General features: G+C 41.3%; 1 protein-coding gene across 2 annotated transcripts in view; it reads right to left on the minus strand.

Moving 5' to 3' along the window:
- The window catches only part of LOC129868435 (zinc finger and BTB domain-containing protein 16-A), a 155,720-nt gene extending 132,836 nt beyond the window's left edge, over positions 1-22,884 (minus strand). Inside the window, exons 1-2 of one of the 2 annotated variants that reach the window (XM_055942407.1) lie at positions 22,765-22,884; positions 12,743-14,091 (exon numbers count right to left, since the gene is read on the minus strand). In XM_055942407.1, the coding sequence (XP_055798382.1) occupies positions 12,743-13,992 (1,250 nt within the window). In that variant the 5' untranslated portion in view covers positions 13,993-14,091; positions 22,765-22,884. The remainder of the gene's footprint in view (positions 1-12,742; positions 14,092-22,764) is intronic. The other variant, XM_055942406.1, reaches the window with a different exon arrangement.
- Positions 22,885-25,466: the final 2,582 nt, after the last annotated feature.

Below are 25,466 nucleotides of genomic sequence, written 5' to 3' on the forward strand. Positions count from 1 at the left end.
TTCATAACCTTTTACCTTCCGGGCATTTTTTTCCAGTCCCACAAAAAACACAAAGTGCCTTTGCAAAGCCCTCACTCTGTCACTCAGAAACTTAATCCAGTGTCTGCCAGCCTGCCAGCCAGCCTGCCAGCCAGCCAGCTGAAAAGCTTTTCCAATGTGTGTGCGCATGTGTGTAGGCCCCTCCCCTCCGAAGCATAGTCTAATAGCATACTGACTTTACATGCGTGAATCAGAAATTAGGGAGAACATTTTTTTATTTAAGGATACTATAGTTATCAAGTTTCACATTGGATTTGTTAACTACAAAAAATATGTTTTTATTTTAATTCTGGTGCCGCTCTGCACACACAAGCTTGTTAGCTAGCTATCTAGCCCAACATAAAGCCAACTTTCTGAAGCTCAAAGACATTCAAAGTTCCTTCATAGAAGCCACTCCTCCGTAGTTATAAATCTGTGGGCCTAATTCAGATGATGCATGCCATAACAAGATGCCCAGCACTTCAAGCCAAGCCTCCTCCACCTGCAAAATGTTTTGTGCCCCACACTTGTTTGTCCAATGCATGTAAATAGCTTGCCCCCGCCATAGCAAGCTGCTCTATCCGCACTGATTGGTGAAGTTATTTAATGTAAAGCTAAATGTAAAAAGAAAAAGATATTTCAGGAGGTTTAAAAGGAAACATAAAGGAACAATATAAACCTTAACTTTTTGGCGTTTCAGAACTTTATTTTGTTTATCGGAACGGAATGCAAAAAATGAAATGGTTCTTTCAGAACGAAACGATTGGGGGGAAAATGGTTCCAAGACCTGGTGGAAAGCAACTAAAATTGCGTGCAAATTGCTTAGTGTAACGGCAGCCTAAGAAAAGCTGTGAGTTCAAGAGTGGTAAATAGAATTGTTTCTCCTTTTATCAAAATAAAAAGGAAAAACAAACCTATTCTGAAATGAAAGAATCATAGAAGTGTCTAACATTTCATCCCAACCAGTGTTTTACGCAAACATCAGTACAGCTGCTCTACTTGGAGTGAGAAATAGCCATCAGGATGGTAGGCCAGATAATACATTTACATGTCACTTGATATCTGGCTGTAACTGCTAACCACTGGTGTGCTTTCACCCTCACCTAGACAGGCAGGCAGGCAGGCAGCGTAAAGCAGTATAGGCTGTCCCCAGCACCTCCCTCCCCCCTCTGACCACAGGCTCCCCAGAAGGACAAAGGATATGAAATGTGCGAGCCAAGGCCCCTAACAACCTGCCTGACCACAAGAGGCTAGGCGCAGCACTCTCAGCACTAGCCAGGTTTAACCATGCAGAGACAGGTGAGGCAGGGCCGGAGTTGTGACAAGAAGCTAATGTTGTTACACAACAGCCCTGCTCTCGGTTCTTATCTCGGTCTGCCCAGAATTCGGTTGATCCCCCATTGCCTTGGACACTGTCTGGACATAAGATTTAGTTGATCTTTTTTTTCTATTTCATTTCCCTGGTCCAAAAAAGTTATTCTTTAGATGTTAGCCATGAGGTGGTGAGCCACCTGGCTCCGTACAGAGTTTGCACCACGCTCCCTGGACCGTAATCCGGCCATCTCCAGTTGCAGTGGCGAGATAACGGGAGCCGCAGCACTGAAGAAAGGAGGCTTGTGCAGCAGTAATGTCTCATGCACCCAGCACTGAATGATGCTTATCTGGTGAATAAGTGTGTGTGGTCTGGTGCTTTTTGGGGTGAATATATATATATATATATATATATATATATATATTTTTTTTTTACTGTATTTGGATCAAAAGGGTGTTTGTGTTGCTGTGTACGACATAATTCAATCAATCATAAAAAAACAGCATGAAGTAATGACAGGTATGAGCAGATTCTCAAATCCGATGGCGATTGTGTTTTGGGGGTGAAAACGCTCCTTCTGACAGAGGGGTGTGCAGTACATTCCACATGATGTAACCGCACGTTAAGTCTTTAATCGATACATCTCCCGGCCTGACAGTGAGGACAGAGCACAGATCTGAGATCAGAGAGATGGCGGTGTAAATCGACCAGGGCCTTTTAGAGCCTGTCTATAATTGGGTTTCAGCCAGCTGCCTCTGCTCGGCTCTGCTCTGCTCTCGCGCCTGCCGGCCAAAGGCTGATCCTCAGATGCATAAACAAACACAGACACCAGGCACTACATCAACAAGGCATCAAGGCTTGCCGACTATGAAAAGGAGGCAGTCAGGGAGGATAACATAAGGCCTCATGGCTTGCCCCAGTCCTCAAATTTGGTCTGTTCTGGAAGAGGAGGAACTTCCTGGCATGTGTGCCCTTTTCAAAAAGCTTTTGTGGAGCTATTTGGATATTACCCTATGATGTACTACTGTACCTGTGTAAAGTGCTCTCCAGGGGATTTGCTCACTGCGTGAATTCAAATGGGAGTGATAATCCTGCTCCTTGTAATGGAGTTCTGCCAGTTTCACTTGTAATAAAAAGCTTCTACATTTAGCCAAGCTTAGGTAATGAATCTCTACTTTCTTTCCCCCAATAATGTAGGCTATGACAAAGCATGCACAACAAAATGAGCAACAAAAAAAAGAGCTCAAGGGCACATAAAAGCCCATCTATAAAATACGGTAAAATAATCATTTTAACTGGGACCACAGCTGGAATGAGGCCATCTTTACCGTTGATGCTAAGGTTTGAGGCTGAAGGAGCCATCCGGTTGTTGGTGGTGGATAGGATATCAGAGGGGTATACTACAATGCAGGATCAATGAGTTACTTAGCTTAACAACCAAAAATACCAACAATTTCTTCATTAAAAATTCTAAACTTAGGTGTTTGCTGAGTCAACTAGATCATTCCGTTTTGAAGCTTATCTTATCTTGTATACTGAACAACAATATAAAACGTGCAACAATCTCTACATTTTTACAGTTCAAATAAGGAAATCAGTCAATTTAAATGAATTCATTAGGCCCAAATCTATGGATTTCACATGACTGGGAATACAGATATACATCTGCGAAGTTGCTGGATAATGGCAGGAACTGGAACATGCTCCTTCGCACACGTCGATCCAGAGTATCCCAAACATGTTCAATGGGTAACATGTCTGGTGAGTATGCAGGCCATGGAAGAACTGGGACATTTTCAACTTCCAGGAATTGTGTACATATCCTTGCGAAATGGTGCCATGCATTATCATGCTGAAACATGAGGTGATAGCAGTGGATGAAGGGCACAGGAAAAAGCCTCACGATCTCGTAACGGTATCTCTGTGCATTCAAATTGCCATCGACAAAATGCAAATTGTGTTTGTTGTCCATAGCTTATGCCTGCCCATATAATAACCCCACCGCCACCATGGGGCATTCTGTTAACAACATTGACATCAGCAAACCGCCCGTCACACGACGCCATACTACGTCTGCCATCTGCCCGGTACAGTTGAAACCGGGATTCATCAGTGAAGAGCACACTTTTTCAGCATGCCAGGGGCCATCAAATGTGAGCAAGTCAGTTACGACACCAAACTGCAGTCAGGTCAAGACCTTGGTGAAGACAAGCACACACATGAGCTTCCCTGAGACGGTTTCTGACAGTTTGTGCAGACATTCTTTGGTTGTGCAAAACCCCAGTTTCATCAGCTGTACGTTGGAGGTGGCTTATGGTAAAGAAATTAACATTCAGTTCTCTTGCAACAGGTCTGATGGACATTCCTGCAATCAGCATGCCAAATGCAAAACTTCAGACATCTGTGGCATTGTGTTGTGTGACAGCACAAGGTGCACCTGTGTAATGATCATGCTGTTAAAATTAGCTTCTCGATAATCCATCCACCTGTGTGCACAAAATGTGAAACACAAAACCCTTATTTCTAGCTCTCTTATCAGGCCCCTGATATGCATAGATAAGGTCCCCAGCATACCAAGGAACCCTGGGTATTAGAACACGCCGACTAAGCTCCGCTCTGCCCTCTCTATCCACCTCGACACAAGGGAGGAAATTGAATATCCGAATGTAATTGATGAAAAGGTTTCTCGATCTCAAAGATGGCTGACGCGAAGTGGACAATCATTGATAGGGGTTCATTCATACACCATGAGGCTAGGATTTGAGAGAAATGGTTTAAACATTGAGTGTTAGTTATGTTTACCAGCTATATTCCGAAAGGGTTCTGGAGGGTTGTGCATTAGAGGTCAGTCATCCTCATGATAATGGGTGTTAAGTGAAAGCGATAAACCCAAGGCTATGGGCCTTTGAATCAGAAGCGGTGTTGGAATATCAAGCAGAGTTCTCTTCCTTGGAGTTAGCCCCATACGATGCATTTGTCTAATAATCCCTCAGCCTTGCCAGCTGATTATTTTCCTATTGCGGGGGTTACTAAAATATTGCTTTAATCTTGTCTCCCTGAAGGCACAAGTAAACTCACCCAGGCTTTAAGAAATAATAAATCTGACTTGTCAAATATGTCCCGGCTTTGGAGCAGAAAAAAAACGTATTGTTGTTGTGGTGAGATGGAGAGTTGATTTGGCCCCTGTAGGAAACCTAGGGCAATTGAAAAACAAAACACAGCCCTTCATTTACAAATCCCTCACTCATAAAACTCTGGGAGATATCAATACATGACTTTGGAGGGCTACTTCAAGAGATACAACCCCCCCCCCCCCCCAATCCACATCACATCCAGTTGTTTTGAGGCTTTATGACAGAACCCAGGCAAATGAATGGAGCAGGCTAAAAGTATACAGGAAGTGAGCACTTACTGATGCATTCATTCAAACACACACACACACAAAGGACCTGTTGAAACTTCTGGAAACAATTAGGGCCAGTTAACTTGACCTGTTTGAACCAAATGAACTCCCGACTGAAATTTTCTTCACGTTTGTAATTGGAGATGGCGCAGGGCTGCTGGGATATCATTTGTAATTAGTCAACCAGAACCATCGCTCTGTGAGCTATCAACAATCAAAGCATTTGACAAGTCTTTAGAAAAGCACACAAACATGTAGGTTTATCAACAGGGGAACCGCAATTTCTGTCAATTGATCAAATATTTTTAAAAATTGGGACAAAATAATGTATAGGTTTGCTGTACAAAGGGAATCAAAAAATCATATTCAATCAAAATCATGACTCACAATTCTGGCAATCGATCACTGTAAATTAACATCTGTGATAAGATGGAGATCTACATATACAGTTGAAGTCAGAAGTTTACATGCACCTTAGCCAAATACATTTAAACTCAGTTTCACAATCCCTGACATTTAATCCTAGTAAAAATTCCCTGTCTTAGGTCAGTTAGGATCACCACTTTGACATGATTTGGAAAGGCTATATAAAAGGTCCCATAGTTGACAGTGCATGTCAGAGCAAAAACTAAGCCATGAGGTCGAAGGAATTGTCCGTAGAGGTCCAAGACAGGATTGTGTCGAGGCACAGATCTGGGGAAGTGGACCAAAATAGTCTGCAGCATTGAAGGTCCCCAAGAACACAATGGCAGCATTCGCGCAAAACTGAAAGCATGAACCACCGCTTTTAAATCATGGCTAGGCGAAGGTCTAGCCATGCTAGGTGAGGCGAAAGGCGAGGTCAGTACAGGTGCATCAAAGCTGGGACCGAGAGACTGAAAAATAGCTTCTCTCTCAAGGCCATTACTGTTAAACTGGAAATTATTGGCCACTTTAATAACATTCTCTCTCTCACTCTGACTGGGGCGACGGTTCACCTTCCAACAGGACAACGACCCTAAGCACACAGTCAAGACAATGGAGGAGTGGCTTCGGGACAAGTCTCTTAATGTCCTTGAGTAGCCCAGCCAGAGCCCGGACTTGAACCCGATCCAACATCTCTGGAGAGACCTGAAAATAGCTGTGCAGTAACAATCACCATCCAACCTGGCAGAGCTTGAGAAGATCTGCAGAGAAGCATGGGAGAAACTCCCCAAATACAGGTGTGCCAAGCTTGTAGTGTCATATCCAAGAAGACTTGAGGCTGTAATCACTGCCAAAGGTGGTTCAACAAAGTACTGAGTAAAGGGTCTGAATACTTATGTAAATATATTTTTGTCATTATGAGGTATTGTGTGCTAAAGAAGCTACATTCAACGGTCTTACCCCCTCACAACACATGAGCATGTTTCAATCTGTATTTTTTTTTTTTAAATAGAATTGTAAACAAACACTGTTACGCTTCAAATAAAAATGTTACATGTAGGGCAGAGGCTGGAAATGTTGTTAAAGTTATTGACACCATTTTAATAAAAGTCCCTTGGGTGAACTGGAAGTGTTGTTTAAGTTAGACATTATATTTCATTTCAACCAAGGTCATTTTCTGGAAATGGTGTCGTTCAGTTAGAGACATTCTATTCCAGAGTTTTATGCACATTGTAATAATAAATAAGAACTTGGATGGGTCCACAGTTTAGCAGAGATCACCTGCTGATCTTATTTATTTTCACATATCAGAGTAGCACTGGGCCTATGAAAGCCTCGTCTAAATACAACCATCGATTTGTAGGGGCATGCCTTTCTAGACCAACCCTCGCTGTTTTAGTTGTTGAAGGATGGACACATCAAATGACAAGAGCGCTTTAAGCTGCATGCTTAAAAATGAAAAGTCACTCCACTGGAATGTAACTTGAGCATTACACAGAAATCACATGCTATGAAGAAATGGGGTAAACAATCGCCGCCGAACTAGGGACCCCACAGCTCCCAATTCAACCACTGAAAACACAGGAAGTTGTACAAGATCAGGGTACAGAGTACAAATTTTCAGCAAAACAAGCAAGAGTCATCTTTAAAATGTCATCCAACTCTTTTCAGTTGCATAAAAGCTTGAATCTCCAGACATGACCTAGGACCTGGAAACTCACCCGGGGCGCCCCCTCCCCTCCCACTCGTCTCACTATAATCTTAAACAACTGGAAATGTGAGCTCTCAATCAATGCTGACACACTGAGTCAGTCCCAAATTCCAACTCCTACAAGCTTCATGGGGTGTTGGGCTGTGTGAGAGTGCCAGGCCATTAGCAGAAACAGATTGTCAGAGTGTTTCTTATGGCCTATTTCCCAACTTTAGACAAACTAGTACAGTTCCTTTACAGTTTTGGAAGTTGCGCAAATATTTCTCAGGACGCAGACAACAGCATGCTGTGTAGTCTACAACAGGAGTGCACGGTGGGATTTAAACAGCAGTGCTTGTCTGGCATGGATTTACTCGCTGCACCCCCTCTTTTCAGACTTCCATCCACACCACGACTACCCCGCCCTCCAGCTCTGCTGACGAGAAGCAGAGGCCAGCCGACCGGCCCAAAGGTTAGACTGCAGAGGGCAGGGCCTGGGTCCTGTGCACAGCCCTCATTTCCTGGCCTGGACAGTCTGCTCCACTCATAAAGCTAATAAGGCCCTCCTTGTCCCCCAGGTGGCTGGGAGCTCCAGCCTGGGACACTCCATCACTGGCCACACCGCAGGGTTCAGGGGTGTGAGGAGAGGGGGAGGGGGCTGCTTCCCATTAGCCGACCCCCTTCGCCAGGTGCAACTAATGGGCTCAGCCAGCGCCGCGGCAGGACGGCTCGGTAGTGACCCGGATAGGCCTGGAAGTCATCAGGGAAGAGAACCTCTGACTCGGTCACCAACAATAGACTACTGCTTTTGTTTCAGAGATCGACAACACTTTAGCTGTTGAGTTTGTAAATATTGTATTACTATGATAGCCTACTTTAAACAATATGAATACAGATATTCAAGTATCATGTAGTATCAGCAACAAGTGAGCAGTAGCCTGGTGGCATTGCAATACAATTGCCTTCAAATTCCTACATTATTGACTTTAGTATACAAGAAAGTAACTCCTACCCAATTCTGGGTGAAAATTGACAAACATAAAATCCAATGCTATTACCAGCAGTATAATGGAAAAGATATTACTTATTCCCATTAAGAAATGCATTTTATTAAACAAAAATAGACAATGATGTGAAATATGTCCAGTAAAAAGGCATATTAAAATCAGTTAAACTCTTCTCAGCAATGTTTCAAAAGCAGGCGATAGACCACAAGAAGCTAATTTCACATTTACTAATTCAAATAAATGTATTCAAAATCAGGCTTAAAATTTGTTGCATCAGAATTGTGAAAAAAATATCTTAGCTGAGAAAACAAACAAACAATGAGTGGTAAAATCTCAAACATTAAAATTAAAATCAAGGATATTATCCAACGAGTCATCTACAGTTGAAGTCGGAAGTTTACATAAACCTTAGCCAAATACATTTAAACTTAGTTTCTCACAATTCCTGACATTTAATCCAAGTAAAAATTCCCCGTCTTAGGTCAGTTAGGATCACCACTTTATTTTAAGAATGTGAAATGTCAGAATAATAGTAGAGAGAATTATTTATTTCAGCTTTTATTGCCTTCATCACATACCCAGTGGGTCAGAAGTTTACATGCACTCAATTAGTATTTAGTAGCACTGCCTTTAAATTGTTTAACTTGGGTCAAACATTTGGGTAGCTTCCCACAATAAGTTGGGTGAATTTTGGCCCATACCTCCTGAGAGAGCTGGTGTAACTGAGTCAGGTATGTAGGCCTCCTTGCTCACACAAGCTTTTTCAGTTCTGCCCACAAATGTTCTATAGGATTGAGGTCAGGGCTTTGCGATGGCCACTCCAATACCTTGACTTTGTTGTCCTTGAGCCATTTTGACGCAACTTTGGAAGTATGCTTGGGGTCATTGTCCATTTGGAAGAACCATTTGCGACCAAGCTTTAACTTCCTGACTGATGTCTTGAGATAACTTCAATATATCCACATCATTTTCCTCCCTCATGATGCCATCTATTTTGTGAAGAGCACCAGTCCCTCCTGCAGCAAAGCACCCCCACAACATGATGCTGCCACCCCCGTGCTTCACGGTTGGGATGGTGTTCTTTGGCTTGCAAGCCTCCCCCTATTTCCTCCAAACATAATGATGGTCATTATGGCCAAACAGTTCTATTTTTGTTTCAACAGACCAGAGGACATTTCTCCAAATAGTACGATCTTCGTCCCCATGTGCAGTTGCAAACCATAGTCTGGCATTTTTATGGCGGTTTTGGAGCAGTAGCTTCTTCCTTGTTGAGCGGCCTTTCAGGTTATGTTGATATAGTACTCGTTTTACTGTGGATATAGATACTTTTGAACCCGTTTCCTCCAGCATCTTCACAAGGTCCTTTGCTGTTGTTCTGGGATTGATTTGCACTTTTCACACCAAAGTACGTTCATCTCTAGGAGACCGAACGCGTCTCCTTCCTGAGCAGTATGATGGCTGCGTGGTCCCATGATGTTTATACTTGCAAACTATTGTTTGTACAGATGAACGTAGTACCTTCAGGCGTTTGGAAATTGCTCCCAAGGATGAACCAGACTTGTGGAGGTCTACAATTATTTTTCTGAGGTCTTGGCTGATTTCTTTTGATTTTCCCATGATGTCAAGCAAAGAGGCACTGAGTTTGAAGGTAGGCCTTGAAATACATTCACAGGTACACCTCCAATTGACTCAATGATGTCAATTAGCCTATAAGAAGCTTCTAAAGCCATGACATCATTTTCTGGAATTTTCCAAGCTGTTTAAAGGCACAGTCAACTTAGTGTATGTAAACTTCTGACCCACTGGAACTGTGGTACAGTGAATTATAAGTAAAATAATCTGTCTGTAAACAATTGTTGGAAAAATGACTTGTGTCATGCACAAAGATGTCCTGACCCGACTTGCTAAAACTATAGTTTGCTAACAAGAAATTAGTGGAGTGGATGAAAAACAAGTAAATGACTCCAACCTAAGTGTATGTAAAACTTCCGACTTCAACTGTAGTTTGTTAGCTACGGCGCCTTCAGAAAGTATTCACACCCTTTGGACTTTAACATTTTGTTGTGTTACAGGTCTACACACAATACCCCTAATGTCAAAGTGGAATTATGTTTTTAGATATTTTTACAAATGAAAACTGAAATGGCTTGAGTCAACAAGTATTCAACCCCTTTAGTATGGAAAGCCTAAATAAGTTCAGGACTAAAAATGTGCTTAACATGTCACATAATAAGTTGCATGAACTCACTGTGTGCAATAATAGTGAGCAACGTGATTTTTGAATGACTACATAATCTCTGTACCCCACACATACAGATAATTGCAAGGTCCCTCAGTCGAGCAGTGAATTTCAAACACAGATTCCACCACGAAGACCAGGGAGGTCTTCGAATGCCTTACAAAGAAGGGCAACTATTGGAAGACGGGTAAAAAAACAAACAGACATTGAATATCCCTTTCAGCATGCTGAAGTTATTAATTACACTTTGCATTCTGTATAAATACACCCAGACACTACAAAGATAAAGCTTTGTTCCTAACTCCGTCACCGGAAAGGAAGGAAACCACAGGGATTTCTCCAAGAGGCTAATTGGGACTTTAAAACAGTTATTGTTTAATGGCTATGATAGGAGAAAGCTGAGGATGGATCAACAGCATTGTAGTTACTCCACAATACTAACCTAAATGACAAAGTGAGAAGAAAGAAGCTGGAGGATTAACAGGTGGTCTGCGGTTGAGGCCGGTTGGACGTACAGCCAAATTCTCTAAAATGACATTGGAGGTGGCTTATTGTAGAGAAATTAAGATTAAATTATCTAGCAACAGCTTGCGTGGACATTCTTGCATGCCAATTGCACAATTCCTCAACTTGAGACATGTGGCATTGTGTTGTGCAGTTGTCACACATTTTAAAGTGGCCTTTTATTGTCCCCAGCACAAGATGCACCTGTGTAATGATCATGCTGTTTAATCAGCATCTTAATATGCCCCACCTGTCAGGTGGATTGATTATCTTGGCAAAGAAGAAATGCACACAAACAGGGAAGTAAAGAAATGTGTGCACAAAATTTGAGAGCAATATGCTTTTTGTGCATATCGACATTTTCTGGGATTTTTTTTTTCAGCTCATGAAACATGGTACCAACACTTTACATGATGCGTTTATATTTTTGTTCAGAGTATATGAGCAAAAAAAGAAACATATTCAAGATTTAAAAAAAGACAACCACAACTTTTGATAGGTAGATTCCAGAATGATTTAAGTTTGAAAAATGTAGGCCTATATTATATGGACGTGCAGTGCCTTCGGAAAGTATTCAGACGGCTAGACTTTTTCCACTGTTACGTTACAGCCTTATGCTAAAATGGATTAAATTGTCCCCTCAATCTATACACAATACCCAAAAATCCTAAAGCAAAAACGGATTTTTAGAAATATTTGCTAATTTTATTAATATCACATTTACATAAGTATTCAGACCCTTTACTCAGTACTTTGTTGAAGCACCTTTGGCAGCAATTACAGCCTCACGTCGTCTTGGGTAGGACGCTACAAGCTTGGTACACCTGTTTTTGGGAAGTTCCTCCCATTCCTCTTTGCAGATCCTCTCAAGCTCTGCCAGGTTGGATGGGGAGCGTTGTTGCACAGATATTTTCAGGTCTCTCCAGTGATGTTTGATCGGGTTCAAGTCCGGGCTCTGGTTGGGCCACTCAAGGACATTCCGAGACTTGTCCCGAAGCCACACCTTTTTTGTCTTGGCTGTGTGCTTCGAGTCGTTGTCCTGTTGGAAGGTGAATCTTCACCCTCAGTCTGAGGTCCCGAGTGCTCTGGAGCAGGTTTTCATCAAGGACCTCTTGACTTTTCTCCGTTTGCGTCGATCCTTACTAGTCTACCTTGTCTCTTCCGCTAAAACACATCCCCACAGCATGATGCTACCACCACCATGCTTCACCGTAGGGATGGTGCCAGGTTTCATTCAGATGTGACGCTTGGCATTCAGGCCAAAGAGTTCAGTCTTTGTTTCATCAGACCAGAATCTTGTCCTTTAGGTGTCTTTTGGCAAATTCCAAGCAGGCTGTCATGTGCCTTTTACAGAGTGGCTTCTGTTTGGCAACTCTACCATAAAAGCCTGACTGGTGGAGTGCTGCAGAGATGCTTGTCCGTCTGGAAGGTTCTCCCATCTCCACAGAGGAACTCCAGAGCGCTGTTGGGTTCTTGAGAGAACCTTTGGGTTCTTGGTCACCTCTCTGACCAAGGCCCTTCTTCCCCAATTGCTCAGTTTGGCCACACGGTCAGGTCTAGGAAATGGAGGCCACTATGTTCTTGGGGACCTTCAATGCTGCAGACATTTTTTCCCCAGATCTGTGCCTCGACACAATCCTGTCTCGGAGCTCTACGGACAATTCCTTCGACCTCATGGCTTGGTTTTTGCTCTGACATGCACTGTCAACTGTGAAACCTTATATCGGACAGGTGTATGCCTTTCCAAATCACGTCCAATCAATTGAATTGACCTCAATTTCGAGTCTGAAAGCAAAGGGTGTGAATACTTATGTAAATAAGTTATCTGTTTTTTATTTGTAATACATTTGCAAAAATGTCTAAAACCTGTTTTCGCTTTGTCATTATGCGGTATTGTGTATAGTTTGCTGAGAGAAAAAAAATGTTTTAATCAACTTTAGAATAAGGCTGTAACATACCAAAATGTGGAAAAAGTCAAGGGGTCTGAATACTTTCAGAAGGCACTGTATATCAGCACACTTAAATTAAGTTATTGTACAGAGATGACTTAAAATAGCATTTTAATGTTGATTTAAAGAAAGATAGATTTTGGCAAAGATCAATAAGTTTACAAATGTTAACGGAACCAACCTAGTGACATGAAGTTAAACAAAGTTGAGCTTACCTATGTTGCTCCACAGCTTCGTTGTCTGGTAGCTCTGCGCCACACACGTTGCAGCGTTCATGCTGGTTTCTACCGTCTGGCTTCATACCAGCAGCCAGCTCCCCCAACTTGTTGAAGAACTCCCTCTGGATGAAGCTCTGGGGCAGAAGTCCCCCGTAGGCACTGAAATCCATGGACATGGCCAGGGCAGGGGACATATGGAGAGAAGAGGCCATGGAGGCCGGCATGGATAGCATAGCCTCATTTTTATGATTGGTAGGCAGCGAGTACAAGGAGGCCAGGTGTTTCTCGGTCATGCCTGTCATACCCGCCATGGCTTCCAGACCCATTTGGCCGCCATCTGCTTGGGAGTCGCCCATGCCATCCTCCCGGACGTAGTGCATCTCGCGGGCGCTTGTGATCACACTGCTCCTGGTTGGAGTTCCGGGGCCATCACGGTTCTTGTCCAACTCGCCGCTCCTTTTGCCATTGCTGGAGGCGCTGGACTCCATGGTTCTGGGGCTCCCGTGGCCTCCACCTTCATCCACTTGCATCATCTCGGTCTTGATCTCGGTCATCAATTGGTGGTGGGAGTTTCCTTGAGTCAGGTGCTCGCCCCCAAAGCCCTGCTGCAGGAGGGACTGGCCTATGCTCATCAGGCTGTCCACGGCAGCTTTGGTTGGGCTCATGGTGGAGAGCCCGAAGGATGTGGAGACAGAGGGGCTCTGGTCCACCATGCTGGCCAGGGCCGAGGCTTGCTGGACAGCTGAATGGTAGCTCCCCTCCATGGAATGCTTCTTGGCGGTCTTCCCTCCTTGCCTGCCCTTGCGCTCATCGTCTTCCTCCGTGCCTTCATCGTTCATGTTGACCTCCGTGTCGTTGTCGTCTGAGGACTGGATTGTCTCCAGGATCTTGAGGCATTGCTCCTCCAGGTACTCAATTTCTAGAATCTCTGCTGCGTACAGTAGGTCGTCCAGGTCTTCCACTTTGGCCTGGAGTGTGGCAGTGTAGGCATACTCCAGTATCTGCTGGAAGGTCTTTGGTGAAAGAAAGTCCAGGGTGTAATGCTGGCTGTTGCGGTGAAACAGGATCTCAAACATCTTGCTGGTGCAGGCCAGCACAGTCCGATGAGCATGGAACTCCTGGCTGTCCACCATGATGACCACATCGCAGAGGGTTCCTGCCAGACGCATTTGGTTAGCCTTCTTCAGCAGGGCCGTGGGGTGGTTAGGGTTCTGGAGCTGGATCATACCCATTTTAGTCAAATCCATAACGTCGCTGAGATCCGCCAGGCCAACTCATGAGGCTTGCTTTCACTCCTCAGCAGTTTGTTCACTTACCGGTATCTTTGTAAACAAGATAAGGTCAATCTGGAGAGAATGGATAGAGAAAAAGAAAATGCACTGAATATTTTAGGAAAATACAGTACTTTAAAAATATATCTAAATAATTGTTGACTTCTTAGCTAGATACCATATTTTTTCTAAGTCCAATAAACTTCTAATAACTTTTGAATAACAACAGACCAATATATAAACCTACGCTTTAGATTTAAAAAAATCCAAACATAGTTCTGCAGTGTTTAGTTAAAATAAGAAATTACTGTTGTATTAATTAATGCAGTTTATTATAAAAGCAATTTCAAACAATAATTGTTACAGTTGAAGTCGTAAATTTACATAAACCTTAGCCAAATACATTTAAACTCAGTTTCTCACAATTCCTGACATTTAATCCTTGCAAAAATTCCCTGTCTTAGGTCAGTTAGGATCACCACTTTATTTTAAGAATGTGACATGTCCGAATAATAGTAGAGAGAATGATTTATTTCAGCTTTTATTTCTTTCATCACATTCCCAGTGGGTGAGAAGTTTACATGCTACATGAGTGTATTGCCTTTAAATTATTGTTTCAGGTAGCCTTCCACAAGCTTCCCACAATAAGTTGGGTGAATTTTGGCCCATTCCTCCTGACAGAGCTGGTGTAACTGAATCAGGTTTGTAGGCCTCCTTGCTCGCACACACTTTTTCAGTTCTGCCCACAAATTTTCTTCAGGATGGAAGTCAGGGCTTTGCGATGGCCACTCCAATACCTTGACTTGTTGTCCTTAAGCCATTTTGCCACAACTTTGGAAGTATGCTTGCGGTCATTGTCCATTTGGAAGAACCATTTGCGACCAAGCTTTAACTTCCTGACTGACGTCTTGAGCTGTTGCTTCAATATATCCACATAATTTTCCTCCTCATGATGTTATCTATTTTGTTAAGTGCACCAGTCCCTTCTGCAGCAAAGCAACCCCACAACATGATGCTACCACCCTTATGCTTCACGGTTGGGATGGTGTTCGTCGGCTTGCAAGCTTCCCCCTTTTTCTTCCAAACATAATGATGGTCATTATGGCCAAATTATATTTTTGTATCATCAGACCAGTGGACATTTCACCAAAAAGTACAATCTTTGTCCCCATGTGCAGTTGCAAACCGTAGTCTAGCTTTTTTTATGGCAGTTTTGGAGCAGTGGTTTCTTCCTTGCTGAGCAGCCTTTCAGGTTATGTCGATATAGGACTCGTTTTACTGTGGATATAGATACTTTTGTACCTGTTTCCTCCAGCATCTTCACAAGGTCCTTTGCTGTTGTTCTGGGATTGATTTGCACTTTTCACACAAGTACATTCATCTCTAGGAGACCGAACACATCTCTTTCCTGAGCGGTATGACGGCTACGGGGTCCCATGGTGATTATACTTGCATACTATTGCTTGTACAGATGAACGTGGTGCCTTCAGTCGTTTGGAAATTGCTCCCAAGGATGAACCAGACTGGCGGAGGTCCACAATTTTTTTTCTGAGGTCTTGGCTGATTTCTTTCAATTTTCCCATGATGTCAAGCAAAGAGGCACTGAGTTCGAAGGTAGGCCTTGAAATGCATCCACAGGTACACCTCCAATTGACTCAACTGAGGTCAATTAGCCTATCAGAAGCTTCTAAAGCCATGACATCATTTTCTGGAATTTTCCAAAGGCACAGTCAATTTACTGTATGTAAACTTCTGACCTACTGGAATTGTGATACAGTGAAATAATCTGTCTGTAAACACTTGTTGGAAACATTACTTTTATTACAAAGTAGGTGTCCTAACCAACTTGCCAAAATTATAGTTTGTTAACAAGAAATTTGTGGAGTGGTTGAAAAACGAGTTTTAATGACTCCAACCTAAGTGTATGCAAACTTCCGACTTCAACTGTACTTGGCTTGTATTTCAATTAGATAAAGACCAGCAATTTATCCTTATTTTCTGGGCATTTTAAATTCAATTGTTCTCATTCAAATAGGCTATACAATAACACGGGACACTTCATTAAAAAAAAGGGGGAAAATAATATGAACATGACATTGAGCTGTTCTGTACATAATAAACTCTCCTTCCAGACTCACATCAAGCATCTCCAATCCAAAGTTAAATCTAGAATCGGCTTCCTATTCCGCAACAAAGCATCCTTCACTCATGCTGCCAAACATACCCTTGTAAAACTGACCATCCTACCAATCCTCGACTTCGGTGATGTCATTTACAAAATAGCCTCCAAAACCCTACTCAATAAATTGGATGCAGTCTATCACAGTGCCATCCGTTTTGTCACCAAAGCCCCATATACTACCCACCACTGCGACCTGTACACTCTCGTTGGCTGGCCCTCGCTTCACACTCGTCGCCAAACCCACTGGCTCCAGGTCATCTACAAGACCCTGCTAGGTAAAGTCCCCCCTTATCTCAGCTCGCTGGTCACCATAGCAACGCCCACCCGTAGCACGCGCTCCAGCAGGTATATCTCTCTGGTCACCCCCAAAACCAATTCTTCCTTTGGCCGCCTCTCCTTCCAGTTCTCTGCTGCCAATGACTGGAACGAACTACAAAAATCTCTGAAACTGGAAACACTTATCTCCCTCACTAGCTTTAAGCACCAGCTGTCAAAGCAGCTCATAGATTACTGCACCTGTACATAGCCCATCTATAATTTAGCCCAAACAACTACCTCTTTACCTACTGTATTTATTTATTTTGCTCCTTTGCACCCCATTATTTCTATCTCTACTTTGCACCTTCTTCCACTGCAAACCAACCATTCCAGTGTTTTTTTTACTTGCTATATTGTATTTACTTCGCCACCATGGCCTTTTTATATTTTTATTTATTTATTTATTTATTTTGTTTGCCTCCACCTCCCTTATCTCACCTCACTTGCTCATATTGTATATAGACTTATTTTTCACTGTATTATTGACTGTATGTTTGTTTTACTCCATGTGTAACTATGTGTTGTTGTATGTGTCGAACTGCTTTGCTTTATCTTGGCCAGGTCGCAATTGTAAATGAGAACGTGTTCTCAATTTGCCTACCTGGTTAAATAAAGGTGAAATAAATAAATAAATAAATACAACTATGGACACAACCCTGCTAGGATTGTAAAAATGTCATGCAAAAACATCATACTTGAAATGGGTGAACATAGAGCAAATTATTAATTGATAAATAACAGAAGTCAAAAGCCAAGCAGACCTAATAACCCATAAAAAAAAATTTAAATCACATATTTTGCCCATCAATTTATAGTTATGTGACAGGTGGAAGCACATGAACAGCGACAAATAAGGACCCTTGAGAACCTTGCAACACCCTAGTCTTTGTTAGAACGCGTTGGCGCTTGGTTCACAAAGACCATCAACACCCATTCTGAAATGAAACGGCATCTTATTCAGTATTGTCATCACAGAGAGAAGCAGTGAGCCGAGGAGGGAGCGAGCAGCGAGCGGCTGCCAGGAATAGTTGGAACAGAGGATGTCGCAAAAGGACAAACACCATGCAGCACCAATAAGATTATATCAAATAACATTTTATTGGTCACATACACATGGTTAGCAGATGTTAATGCGAGTGTAGCGAAATGCTTGTATTGTATGTTTTACATGTACATATGCCAAAAGTGCAGGTTTATACATGGACAGAATAGTTTCCATTACTGCTTTTACTTGGTTCGGAAGAGTGAGATCAGATGCATACTACAGGCGGGAAGTAGGCTAGGCTGTGAGATCAATGACTTGAACACACGTTGGCCCTGTACAGTGCCTTCAGAAATTATTCACATCCCTTGACTGTTACAAAGTGGGATTAAAATGGATTAGCCTTTTTTTGTCAACAATCGACACAAAATACTTTCATGTCAAAGTAGAAGACAAATTCAAACATTTGTAAAAAATATGGAAAATAAAACGAACATATGTTGATTAGATAAGTATTCAACCCCGAGTCAATAAGTGTTAGAATCACCTTTGGCAGTGATTACAGCTGTGAGTATTTCTGGATAATTGTAAGAGCTTTGCAAACTTGTATTGTGCAAGATTTGCCTATATCTATATTTTCTTAATTCTTCAAGCTCTGTCGAATTGGTTGATGATCATTGCTAGACAACCATTTTACGGTCTTGCCTTAGATTTTCAGCAGATTTAAGTCAGTACTAACTCAGCCACTCAGGATCATTCACTAGCTACGTTTCCATTAACTTGTCCAGTGATTGTTTGTTTGTCGACATTTAAAAAGTTTGATTTAAAAAAAATTGCCTGCAAGGGTGCATTTAAATTTAAATATCATGTTAATGAAAACAGCTGGACGTAATGTCACACACCAAAAAAAAAAAAAAAAAAATTGAATAAAATCTAGTGTGTTAAATCAAAATGGTTGAAGTGTTTCCATTACCCATTTAGGCAAATTGCACATTAATAAATTGTCCTGTATTCCCTCACACCTATCGGTTTCATAGGGTTTCAGCCCGCTAAAGCCAGCATTGATAGAATGCAATAATTTACTATTATTTGCCATATCCTAATAATTCTCATGTGCCAACGTATCGTTACGTACCGTGCCATGGTGAAACTTGTACTCCTGTTGATCTGAAATAATTGGATGGGGAAACTTGCCAGCCAACCAGAAAAGCAAGGTGAAGCATTTCAGGCATTTTTTAAAGTCAGTACAATATTTGTTTTGCAAAGAAAATAATTTATAGTTCAAAAATATATATATTTTTCAAGACGTACGCATTTAGAATGAAATGTGGAATGGAGCTTTATAGTTACGCGGTGAAATCACATGCCCTGGATACCTTCAAAATGATTCCGCAATCATAATTTATTATAAAAACACAGTTTCCTTCATAATTCATCGCAATAAAAGTTTGACAGAAGGAAAATCCACCCGTCGAATGGATAAACATTTTGTTGATCTTTAGAAAAATGTTCTTTATGTCTCCTATAGCTGCCGTTTCCATTACATATGTCACTTTTTTTGTTGTTGCAACATTGCTTTGTCAAATAAACGGAAACCTGCCTACTGGGTTAATGGAAACCTTGGTAATCTTGGTCTTCTTGGTAATCCACTCATGTAGATTTGGCCTTGTGTTTTAGGTTATCGTCCTGCTGAAAGATGAATTTATCTCCCAGTGTCTGGTGGAAAACAGACAACCAGATTTTCTTCTGTTTCTTTTTTATCCTGAAAAACTCTGCAGTCCTTAATGATTACAAGCATACCCATAACATGATGGGTAGCACTTTGTGACATTGGCTGATGTATAAAGGGCTTTCTAAATACATTTTATTTATGCAGCCATCACAATGCTTGAAAATATGGAGAGTAGTACTCAGTAATGTGTTGTATTTTCCCAAAACATAACATTTTGTATTAAAAAAAGTGTCCTGAATGTTTCCCAAATGTTTTACATTAGTGCCTTGTTGCAAACAGGATGCATGTTTTGGAATTGTTGTATTCGGTTCAGAATTCCTTCTTTTCACTGTCAATTAGGTTAGTATTGTGTTGATCCATCCGTAGTACTCTCCTATCATAGCCATTGAACTATGTAACTGTTTTAAAGTCACCATTGGCCTCATGGTGAAATCCATGAGCGGTTTCCTTTCTCTCCGGCAACTGCATTAGGAAGGATGCCTGTATCTTTGTAGTAACTGGGTGTTCTGATACACCACCCAAAGTGTAATTAATAACTCCACCATGCTCAAAGGGATATTCAATGTCTGTTTTTTGTTGTTGTTTTTTTACCCATCTGCCAATAGGTGCTCTTTGTGAGGCATTGGAAAACCTCTCTGCTATTTGTGGTTGAATCTGTGTTTGAAATTCACTGCTCGACTGAGGGTCCTTACGGATAATTGTATGCGTGGGCTACAGAGATGAGGTTGTCATTCAAAAATCATGTTAAACACTATTATTGCAACTTATTATGTGACTTAAGCACATTTTTACTACTGAACTTATTTAGGCTTGCCATAACAAAAGGGTTGAATACTTATGGACTCAAGACATTTCAGCTTTTCATTTTTTATTAATTTGTAATCATTTGAAAAACATACTTTCACTTTGACATGATGCGTGTTAGCCAATTTAATCTATTTTAAATTCAGGCTGAACCAGAAACAAAATGTGGAAAAGGTGAAGGGGTAGGACTACTTTCTGAAGGCACTGTATGTATCATTGCCCACTCACAAAAGACAACACCTCAAGAATAATAACCTATAAATTAATAATACTAAATTATCATAATATATTCCTGACTGTTGATATTGTTATTATCATTGATGTAAATGTTATTTTAGTAACTTTTACAATGAATATGATAATGTATCATTATTTTAGGAAAATCCTTTTATAATTGAACAAATTAGAAATATTCCATTATAAAATCAGTAAACATAAAAATATAGGCTACATATATTTAAAATATTCCCTGAAATAAGATTGATAAACAGCAGATAAAAAATATATATTAATTCATACCTTAATTTTGCATCCACATTTCCTAAACAGTTATACTAGATTAGCAATACCTAGGCTTATCAGAGTGGCGCTCACAAAAAAAGTCAACAGTTGGCAGTCATCAAATATATTGTTGAGCAGTTAATCAAGGCTGTATAAATCGGATATTGATGAGACTGTATATTAGTAGTGGCTGTCCAACAAATAATGTGGTGGTGTAAAAAACAAAATTGTCTTTCAGACACAAATACCAATTTAGCTCTAATTTATGACCTAGTAAATAGGTCAATGTCTGTAGCGTTGCATAATATGGTTAGGCTGCGTTTAGACAGGCAGCCCAAATCTGATATTTTTTTTCACTAATTGGTCTTTTGACCAATCAGATTAGCTGTGAAAAGATCTGATGTGGAAAGGTCTGGGTGTATTCATTACGTCAATTATGTTGCAAAACTTCTCTTTTATGCCAAAAAGAAAACGTGTGACGAAAACAAGAGTTTTTATTGGACAAATTCAGGTAGGTCATTACCTGTTTCGTTCCCTTTGTTCTGTTTGCTTCCATTTGGTTCTTAAACGGTAAAACGGTTTCCATTGCAGGGCGTAATGAATATACCCCTGATGTGATTGGTCAAAAGACCAATTAGTGGAAAAAGATCAGAATTGCGCTGCCTGTGTAAAAGCAGCCTAAGTGTCGAAGGTTTACCATATGAAACAATCGAAAGTTGTCTAATGAGGATCAGTAATGTAAAGCCCAGAAAACGTATTAATTAAATCGACTCTGTTGCAAAACGTTTCTTAAACGGAAGCAAACAGAACAAAACGGAGAGGGACCTACCTGAATTTGTCCAACTCGTTTTAGTTGGAAATCGTTCCGTTTTGCAACTGTTTGGACGAATGATAACACCCCAGGTTTGAGACAGTGCGTTAATGTCACCAAATAATTTAACGCAATCGTGTGATACGTGCAGAAGACACCATTCGAAGGATGAATTATTCGTTTCAGTCAAAATGCTGTATTGAGCGCATATCAACGCCAACATAATGCAATCAGATCGAGAATCTTCTAAAGACCAACTGTAGCCAGCCAGCTGTCTGTCCAAGGCGCGCATCTCTTTAATGTAGTCTATACTCAAATGAGTCCTGATGTTTAAATCCGAAACAATAAAAACCTATGCTCGTGGAAATTGTGTCCAGACACATTTTGCTCAATAACAAACAGTACTCACACTTATCTCTGCAGAGTCTACTAAAGTAACGTTACATACGTGCGAATGAGACACAAATACATTATCTCAGCGGGGACTGGTTGCAACAATGATTAAATTCACTAGCTTGCTATTCTGATTAACACACAGGTGGAATCGTCTGAAGTGATATCATTGAAGTGCTATCGTTGCAGTTTATAGCATTTTAATTGGACATGTCATGCTCGAGCTTGGAAGAGCGATATAACCCATATCGATAGCAATTCAACTCGCCATTCCATATATAAAAACAATTATACTAAATGATTTGCATCAAGCGGAAGCAACGTGATTACGAATCAAGGAATTAGCAGCAGTCTATCAATTTACTATGCGGGTCCCTACTGTACAATGTAGCCTACATCAGCTAAAATAGATGGACACAGTTCAGACTATTGCCCCTGTGTTCGTGATGATTTGTGATCACCGCTACACAAGCACCCCAAGTGCGTCATTATTCGTTTTTTAAACTTCCAGGAAAATAACAGCGGCGTGAGGTATCAGCGTATACTGTATTCTCATTTCAACAGGAAAACACGTTTCTCAGAATAAACCACATGGAAGAACGTCACACTGTCTGATTTGCAATGTAGCCTAAACCCAGACCTCACGTTCTCGTGCTGCGATCTCCCGAATACGTTAACAGACGGTTACGTCAACCTAACATCTTTACATGCCCAATGTTGTGTTTATGTTAACTTCAACACCTTTCATGCGCTCAGACTTGTGGCTTCATCTGACACCCAAACACTTTCTATTTAAAACACTTCAGCGCACACAGAAATTGATATTTGAACTTTGCTTGTCACACTGTTGCGCCGCAACTCCCTATGGGCTACTGTAACTTCATGTGGGTTTAAAATGATGATAACAAACATACTATTAAAGCATTCATAATGCGAGAGTACACAGGCAAACAACAACTATAAGCATGCAGAAAAGCGGGTCTGTCACTGTAACACGAAAGCTGCGTACCCATATCAGTACTCACCTAAATTGCACGTTTTGATTCCGAATGTGTGGTTATTGGGCTACAGCATAGTAATGCAGTTCACAGTACCCGCTCTCACACGCACTAACTCCTCTCTTCTTTCGTGTTAGCAAATCAACACAACGGTGACGTCAACGCACCGAGTCACTCTTCTTTCCCTTGAATCCATGCAAACACTGCGAAAGTGAGACACCTAGGGGGCTGCCGAATGTTTAAAGAGATTATCTGATACTTTTGTATACTGTTTAGCCAGACGTTCTGAAAGTAACACTCACAATCCAAAAGTGGTCCCCGAAAATTGCATGTTCACGTGCACCTCTGCCATTTGCACAAGTGTGCCAAAGCTGAGGGGAGGGGAAATTATTGCGGGTGAAGGGGCTAATTAGACGCTCAGATAGCCACTTCTACCTAGCCAGCAAGGCTGCAGGCTTCAGAACATCCAGACACACACTGCAATATGTTTGGAGTTCCCACAATGTAATACAAACAATTTTACGCATGATTTTGAGACTTGACACATATAACAGATGAAATATCTCCCAAATTAAATGTTTAACTGTAACTGAGGTTTATATATTGTAAAACTACAGGGGGGATTTGTTAATTCGAATATCATGTTTGTTTATTATTTAAAAGTGGAACATGAATTGCATAATTCAAGACAGGAGTGTGTCGTGCAGTTGGCGGGTTTATTGATCCTATTGCCACTCTGGAAGTCACCCAGAGTTTCATCAGCAACATGTGACAACCGAGGGCCCTCCGACCAAGGTTGGTATTGGAGAGGGTGTGGTTTGGGATACAAAGACACGCTCTCTTTGCTGTGTCCACTGAGCCATTGGGTCTGCCCTGCAACCTCATTGGTTAATGCTGGGCAGGCCTTTTGCTGGCTGTCACTCAAATACCAGGGGCTGAAGCTCAGTAGCTCAAACTCAAATTGTTTAGGAGTTGGCCCATGTGGGGGGAAATGTAGGAAACATGGCGTGGTACAGCTTCAAGAAAACAATTCTGCATGCACGAACTACACATTGACACTCCAGCCAAAAGTGGGAGGTTTTAAAAAATACTTTCTTCTTGTAGTTTTTTTCTTATCCCACATAGTAAAAAAAACTAACAAGAAAGATGCCTAATATTGAAGATAATTGTCCAAGAAAGTTTTTGAATAACACATCAAAAAAGATAACAGATTAATATGCTACTTTACAAATAGATAATAAAACAAATCCTCATATTTAGGCCTACTCTATCACTTATCAAAATATAGCCTAACATTTATAGGGCTTTTATTTTGCCCCACCAGTGTCACTTGGCTTCATGTTGTTTTTTTACAACTTGTTTGCTTGTAGCCAACAGGTGTTGAGCTGTGTACAGTAGGCCTATTGGGAGGTAGGAGGTATATGCTACTGCAAGGGAAGCCAACCCTGGTCCTGAAGTGCCGCAAGTTTTTAAATTTAACCAACCTGGAAGACCAGGTATGCTGGTATGCTATGTATGCTATGAATTTAGGCAATCACTGAACTGATCATTTAGCTCAGCTGGGCACTCCAGGAACAGGGTTTCCTACCCCTGGGATACTGTATGTCCTAAGCCACACTCACAGCTATTTTTTATTTATTTTATTTATTTTACCATTATTTTACCAGGTAAGTTGACTGAGAACACGTTCTCATTTGCAGCAACGACCTGGGGAATAGTTACAGGGGAGAGGAGGGGGATGAATGAGCCAATTGTAAACTGGGGATTATTAGGTGACCATGATGGTTTGAGGGCCAGATTGGGAATTTAGCCAGGACACCGGGGTTAACACCCCTACTCTTACGATAAGTGCCATGGGATCTTTAATGACCTCAGAGAGTCAGGACACCCGTTTAACGTCCCATCCGAAAGACGGCACCCTACACAGGGCAGTGTCCCCAATCACTGCCCTGGGGCATTGGGATATTTTTTTAGACCAGAGGAAAGAGTGCCTCCTACTGGCCCTCCAACACCACTTCCAGCAGCATCTGGTCTCCCATCCAGGGACTGACCAGGACCAACCCTGCTTAGCTTCAGAAGCAAGCCAGTAGTGGTATGCAGGGTGGTATGCTACTGTATCAGTACAATCATGATAACCGGCTAGTTGTGTTTAAAAACTTGTTTTATAATAGCCCCTAGGCTATAATTCCATGCCAGGGGGAGCAGAAAAATATTTTTGGTATCGCAGATTGTTCTAGCAATTCTCACATAGGAATTTAATTGGGAAGAGGATGTTTAACATGCTTTTTACATTTGTATCACAACCAATTTCCTTAAAATCATGATGAAATTGACTATTTTAGGTTATTTCTTTAGACCGTATGATCTGTGAACCGTACATGATACAGACAACATCTTGGTGTTATTATACTCCTTATAGTGTTCTCTCGAATATGGGGTATGTTTATATTCTGAAATACACATTTTCACATTCATTTATTCAACATTACAAATATTCATATTAATATCTCAAAACTACCCGTTTTTAAACGTAGCTTACTTTTAGACATATTGTTTGTAAAAATATACTCTTTAAACAGGTCACATTTCCAGAGTGGGCTCTCTGGCACTTTTAATTATGACCCATTTTATACATAGAGATGGACATTATAGGTAATTAACCAATTACAGTCCTCCTTTAGGATTGCACATTCAGATAGTAAGCAGCAGAGGGAGTTCAGAATTAACAG

This window comes from Salvelinus fontinalis, chromosome 13, assembly GCF_029448725.1.
Source record: "Salvelinus fontinalis isolate EN_2023a chromosome 13, ASM2944872v1, whole genome shotgun sequence".
In the NCBI taxonomy this organism is placed as follows: domain Eukaryota; kingdom Metazoa; phylum Chordata; class Actinopteri; order Salmoniformes; family Salmonidae; genus Salvelinus; species Salvelinus fontinalis.